The following is a 7122-nucleotide window of genomic DNA, read 5'->3' as shown; positions in this document are numbered from 1 at the left end:
TATTTCACATAAATCATTTATCTTATCCATCTTTCTTACGCAAATGGTGAATTTTTCCTATCCTTAGATGACTACACTCCCATTTAGGTGAATCTATCTAGTTTTAGTCTCCTTCCATTATTTTGTCCAAATTTGTATCCTCTAGTTTACATGAATCTACTCGTTCTTAGGAAAATCAACCCTATCATTCTAAGGAAAATTCACCTTGTCATCATCCTTAATCATCTACCTTTCAAGTGTATAGTCCATCCATCCTTGGTAGAATCTAACATATTATTGAGTTCAAATCCTCATGAAATACAGTCATGTTTATCTCTATGATGGCTCCAAGTGCATCTACTTATTGCTTGATCTTCATGGTGATGGGATTCACTTTCATGAATATGATGGGGTGTTCAGCAGAACAACATGTGGTGGGGGATGACAGAGGATGGGATCCTGCCTCAGATTTCAAAGGATGGGCTTCCCGCAAGATCTTCCACGTTGGAGATAATCTCTGTAATATTGCCCTTCCCTTGTTATAAATTTGTTTAGAAATTTTAGTAAGCCCTTTGATTAGGGTTTATAGGTTATATATGTATGGATGCTATTGGTTCTTTCATATCTATTTAAATCCCATCTATAGATATTAGATTGGATCTTTCACCATGCCCTACGCCATGGTGAGTGCCTGCTTTTAGATCTTGTTAATCTCTTTTGAGTAGCTCTTTTAATCGACTTATGGCAGTCACAATTGGGTTTGTGGAGAACTTAAAGAATCAATCTTTCTTCTAATGAAAATTTTAGGTTAGATAAAGTTTGGCCTTTGTGCCCGGAAAAATGATGGCAAACAACTACATTTTGACATTTGACAGGGTTTGCTTATGCTTCCTCTCAACAAAGCGTATTGGAGCTGAAGAGCCGAGAAGAGTTTGAGAATTGTGATGTGAGCAATCCAATCAAGCTATATGATGGAGGGCTTGATGCAGTCCCACTCATTGAAATGGGTGACAGATATTTTACTAGTGGAAATGCAGAAGATTGTCAATGTGGAATGAAAGTGCACATTAATGTTTTATCTGATGGACTCGACAATGGCCAATCTGACAATTTCAATGTAGTTTCAGATGGGCTTGACAATGTGGCCAAAGATTTGGGTTTAGATTTATTATCAGATGGAATGGAGCATTATATTGCTACTTCTGCTGGTGATGATTTGATGGAGGAGGGGGCAATAAAGGAGGTAATTGTTGAAGGGCCCACATCATCACGAAGGCAATTATCTAATTGCCCTCCATCAATTCTCATAAACCTCACACTCTCCATTTGTGGCACTGTTATCACCATTCTTATCTATGCCATGCTTTAGCTTATCAACTCTTTGTTTGATTAAGAACATATATATGTATCTTGTACAATGTTTGCTAGCATCCTCCCTGTGTGTGCCAAAATAGGAGCTTTGGAACAAGGTATGGACATCCATCAAAGCATAATCGAAGGGGGTTTTTTGTCAGAAATTAGTTGCAAATGCTCCAATAACAAAAATCACAAAATGGGGTAGCATACAATCGGCATGTGAACTGTATGATGGAATACCTCAAGGAGATGTTATTTCATGGAATTTTAAGATCGCAGGATATGCACAAAATGGATTAATTCGCAAAAAAAAACTAGTTGCCTTGATTGCGAAAAAAAATTAGTTGCCCTTCATTGAAAAACAAAGAGTTCCTTTGATTGCAAAAAAAACCTTACCTTTCTTGTGCAAAGATCACTCCAGCGTGGGGGGGGTGGGGGGGGGGGGAGGGGGAGGCAAGACGGTCGCCGCTTGCTTCGGCCGGTTTGCTTTCAAAATGAAAATGCGTTGTGTTTTTTTTTTTAAATAAAATGCCCGAGGTCGTCGGAATTTTGACGAACACGGGCAATTTAAAAAAAAAAAATCAAATTTTCACCCAATGCTCCTTGTCTGTCGGAAACCTCCATCAGAATTTGACCCCAAATGTATTAGTGACTTTTGTCAATCAATAACTTAATTCAAATCTTGGACTTTAGCTTAGTTCATGTCTATTGCCACTCGATCCCTATCTAGACAAGCAATGGAACAACAATCCTCTCAGTTAGGAGTAGTGACATCAGATCCATAACTGAATCCAGACTTGGGTGTTAATCCCACCATATCAGAAAGTGTCCTCATCAGTTTTGATCCACTTAATCTAGTTGTCACTGAAGAAACTATGGTTAATAAACCAGACGAGACTGATAATCCTCTTGATCAATTTATTTCAAACCCAGATGATGCACAAATGGTTGACGAAATTATTGAAAAATGCAAACATCAAATCTTTGCTCATATGGTTGCACAATTTATGACCATTGCGTCATCTAACATACCTGAAACTGTCAGTCTTCAAGAAACCACTCAACAACAGATACCTTTACAACAACCTTTGTCAATACCTCTTCTAGTTCAAGTTTTGGTAACACTATCACAACAAAATATCCTACCTATGTCCATAGAACTGCCACCTTTAGATGCAAAGGCAAGACATTATCAACCTTTTTACGATACTTCACCAGGTTTTATGTCATCTTTAGCCCTAGGAGGAGTCATCTACAATGCACCGACCAATATATTGTCTACATAGCTTGTCACTTCAATGCCTATGGTTGCTCAAATTACCATGACCTCTAGCGTATTGCATACATCTCCTTTTGTTAGTCCAGTCACAGGAACTTTGAATTTATCATCCACACAAACACCACCTTGGATCATAGGTACGCCAGGTTATCCTTTATCATTTGGTACATAGGCCATGACTGGAAGCGTGAGTTAATGTAGCATCAACATCATTTGTGCCTGCATCTGTACAATATATGCCATAGATTATGAGCACACCATAACATCAACCTCAAGTGACTATGCCACCTATTATCCCACAACCACAATTTAGTTACTTGCAACCACCATCCTGATCATATATTCTTCCTAATGTGCAACAATTGTTGTAGTGCCCCTCCCTGATTCATCTTGTCTTTTTGTACATCAAAGGAATATATTGATCTAGTTTAGTCTACTTTATGATGATTTGATGGTATCATGTTATTTACTAACCCTATTTTATGATTGTATTGGATATGATGATGGATCTATATTTGATCATTATTCATGATGGATCATATTGCTTATGAGATTTTGATGACATTATGATTATGCTAACCCTACTCTATGATTATGATGAATGAGTTGATGCTATGATGTTTGTGATTGTCTTCTAGTGTCTTCGTGATTAGAGATGATGTCATACCACTCAATGCAAGCATGATATGTCGTTGTGATTCTCTATCAATTGTCTGATCATTTATGATGTATATGTTCTATATATATTGTATTATGTTTAGTGGTGGATGCAGGATTGCGGGTACTAGACATCGACTCCACCTGGTCTCACAAGTCTAAGCATGTCTTTATTCCAATGGCAAGTTGTTGGAGATGATATGTGTTTCCCTCTCATACTCTAGGCTTAAGTTGATACCCTTGTCAATTAGTGTCTTGGTTTGAGTCGTTGGTCTGCATCATGTGGTATGTTGTTCAACCTTATGTCGGGTTGCCTTGTGAGTTTGCAATTATTTATTAATTAATAATTAATCAGTTTATATAATTTATAAATATTAAATTAAATCAAAAGATGACATTGATATTTAATATTAATGTGCGATTATTATTATTATTGGAGAATTATTATTCATTAATGTTTATATTTTATTGGTTATTTGAAATTGTGGAAATTAATTAATCAATTACTACATATAGCCCATTGGCATAAATTATTAAATAATGGTTAGTACGAATACAATGTATTTATACATATTTATTTACTCGGAGTTTATAATTAATTAATATTTAATTGGTGGAATTATATTAGTTGAGTATTTATGCTTATCAGTATATCCATTTATTTATTAAATATTTAGTTGATTATTTTATATGTATGTGGGGGATATTTATAGTATTGAGTTTAAATTATATTGGCTAGAGCATTTATATGTATCTCTACATTTAATTATTTGTTTATTTATTTTTGGCTCATCTATTTATTGGTTATTTATTTATATTGGTTTTGATTTATTGGATTATTATTTATTTATTTATTATTTAATTACTGGATGGGTATTTATGTTTGTCCGTACATTTATTTATTTATCTTCTTTATTGATTATTTATTTATTCAATTGCATTCTTGTTTTATTTATTTGTTATTATTCATGTACCTACCCCTTGTTATGATTGGCCCTCTTGGAAGTTGTGATTGTGAAGATAATATTATTTAATTGTTTGTTTATTTGTTTTTTATTATTTGTGGTTTTATATTTAATTGGAGCATTTATTTATATTGCCTTTTATTTATTTTATTGGGCTTTAATTTTTTATTATTATTGTTTATAATAATATTATTATTACATTCTCTTGTTACTAATTGAGTAATTAAATATCATGTTTATACCTACCCTATTATTTTATTGGTTGAAATTTGAGGGTGAGTAAATAATATTATTTTATATTCTTACCTCGATTTTTGGAAGGGGGTTGGTATAGAATATATTTTTATTGGAATATTTTTTATTGGTGGATATTCTTTTGTAGTTTTGAATGAGATTCTATTTATTGGCTTTGTGAGCATTCTTATGGGGGTGCTTCTGGATATATTTCTGCGACTTTGGATTTTAGACTTGCTTGGAGTGAGAATTGTTTGGGTTGGGTTAGATTTTGGAAAGCTTGTTGGTTTGAATTTTTTCTCTTCTACGATTGCATTACCATCATTCTACTTCTAGGTTGGAGATCTTTTTCCATTCTTGCATTTTATTTTTTGAAAAGAGATGTTTTCTTCGTGACTGCTAAAAGATTGTTTAGGGAGATTTGGGAATGAATGATTATTCTATTATTAGTAATTGGGAGTAATATTTTGGGAAAAAGATTTATATATAATTTTATGAATATGTTGTATTGCTAGAAAAGGGCATTTGTGTATGTTGATATGTTGATGCATTGTGGTAACGGTTGGTTTTGTGAGGTTTATTTGTTGTTGCATACCTTGTCTTGTGTCCATTTGGTTTGATTAGATTTAGAGTGGCTATGTTTGTAATCTTTTATGTACAAGTTATTGTTAGTATATGTTAGAATTCTTGGATGCGTTGTATTTTTGGCCTTAACAAGGATTTGTTTTGGTTTCTTATTGGCTTTTAGTAACTTTTGGGTCGTATTTATGCCATTGTAAGGCCTGTGCCCGAATCTAGGCAAATTTGAGTATCTTTGTATCTCATTTTTCATGAGTCAGTCCCCTATTATAATAGCGTTACTCTAGGCTACAATGGCACCAAAATAGTGTCAATAGATTTTTGGGTTGGTTTCTGAGTCCCTTGGTTGATTTCTCTACTTGTTCTTCATTCCATAGGCTTGCTTTGTTATGTTTGATGGTTTTGGGACACTGTTCCATTCATTTCTGATGTGTATGAATCCATCTGGGCTCTGGTAAGTGGTTTTGTGCTTGTCCATTAAGGTTTTGATATGTTGCTCCAGCAAGTTGAGTGATTCCTTGTTGTTGAGGATGGTTAATTGTAGCTCTAGCAAAAGGTTATGTTGTGCCTCGTTGTGGAGGATCATTCTATGTTATTGGATTCATATATTTCCCCTATTTATGTGTGTTTGACATTCTTGAGGCTCTCTTTATTGTTACATTTTGACATTATGAGCTTATGGCTTGATCCTTGTTAAGTGACTTTTGATTGTATGTTGATGGTTATCTTTGTGATTCAGTTGTATCAGTTTTGTAATGACTTTTGTTGTTATTGTGTTGTATTTTGTTATGTTTTACCCTATGGTTATGGTCCATGGTTGGGAGAGTGGGCTCTTGCATGTGTGGACCAGGGTCTTGAGCATTAGGCCTCTAGGAGAGGGTCTAGACTTGTTGGAACCACATGAAGAGTTTTATTGTACCTACAAGTGATAATATTAATAATTGATTAGTGGGTGTGGGTATCTAGGAACTCACTAAACAAGATATTAATTGGTTTTATGATCCCACCTCATAGCCCTATAAGTGTGTGTGCTCAGGATGAGCTTGGGAAGACCGTTGGAGCGGTAAACCAATCTCCCTTGAATGGCTCCAATGTTGAGATGGTTTCGCATGTCTATCTAGGTGAGGCTTGGTCCCTTGTTTTGTGAGGATAGCATGTGATGACACGTTTGTCCTACATGTGTCCATTATCCATATGCCTTGATTTGTTGATTATGCCTCTGGAAGTTTAGTTGCTTTGATTTAGTCATGTGATATAATTTGGTTGTTGTATTCTTATGTTGGAGGCTTGTGATGTCGTGCTGTATCCTATGGTTGTTAGGTGTCAGCTTAGGTATTGAGTGTGGGTTGGAACCTTATGTCATCTCCTAGCATGGGGGGTGGTTCCTGTTTGGTTCCACATGGTCGAGTGGTTTGATGCCTTCTTCCATTGGGATATCCTTCTTCTTGGATGTTACCATGCAAAGATTGGATTCTTGGATTCTTCGTTATGTGGATATTATTTGGAGCTGATTTCTATGTACTTGAAATAGAAAACATTGTATCATAATGATTTGTATTTGTAGAAGAGATTATGTGCCCCTAAGTTATGTATCTTAATGTATTTTTTGATGTAATTGAAAAGGGAATATGATGTAGTAGTTTAGGAGGAGTTCTCATTGTACATTCATTGTTGTATTGGGTATTCATTATGTAATGCTAGATTATGAGTTCTATGTGGAAAAGGTAGAGCTAGTATTTATACATTTGTATTACATTGAAGTTGTAAGATGGAATTGTATGTATAATCTTATGGAAATTAAGATGGAAGAATAGTGGTTGTTGTTATAATTCTTGTTTAAGGAATGGAAATTATCTAGATGAAATGGATTGTGTTGCTTAGGTAAATGAGCTATTTATCTTAGAGATGTGTAATGAAACTTAAAGGACAATCTAGTCTTATTGAAGAGAATGGCTAAGTAATCTTTGATACTTTTATGATGAATAAAAGAATGGATATTAGGAGTATTTGATTTGGTAGTTTCTAAAAGAATCTAAAGAGTATGTTATACGACTAAGTTATGCATATGTGATA

General features: G+C 34.5%; 1 protein-coding gene across 1 annotated transcript; it reads left to right on the top strand.

Moving 5' to 3' along the window:
* Positions 1–386: 386 nt before the first annotated feature.
* LOC131035345 (early nodulin-like protein 2) lies at positions 387–1348 on the top strand. The gene is made up of 2 exons (XM_057967021.2): positions 387–498; positions 855–1348. Exons 1-2 carry the CDS (start codon positions 387–389, stop codon positions 1346–1348), a joined length of 606 nt encoding a protein of 201 aa, XP_057823004.2.
* The last annotated feature ends 5774 nt before the right edge of the window (positions 1349–7122 follow it).

The sequence above is a fragment of the Cryptomeria japonica genome, chromosome 1 (genome assembly GCF_030272615.1).
Source record: "Cryptomeria japonica chromosome 1, Sugi_1.0, whole genome shotgun sequence".
NCBI classification, from domain to species: Eukaryota; Viridiplantae; Streptophyta; class Pinopsida; order Cupressales; family Cupressaceae; genus Cryptomeria; species Cryptomeria japonica.
Note: the sequence above shows the minus strand (reverse complement) of the source record. Positions and strands in the feature narration are given on the sequence as shown.

Excerpts from the sequence above, each read along its gene's own strand:
- LOC131035345 (XM_057967021.2), top strand. The coding sequence starts at position 387 with ATGGGGTGTTCAGCAGAACAACATGTGGTGGGGGATGACAGAGGATGG. Across the intron at positions 499-854 it reads CCACGTTGGAGATAATCTCT|GGTTTGCTTATGCTTCCTCT; the intron begins GTAATATTGCCC and ends GACATTTGACAG.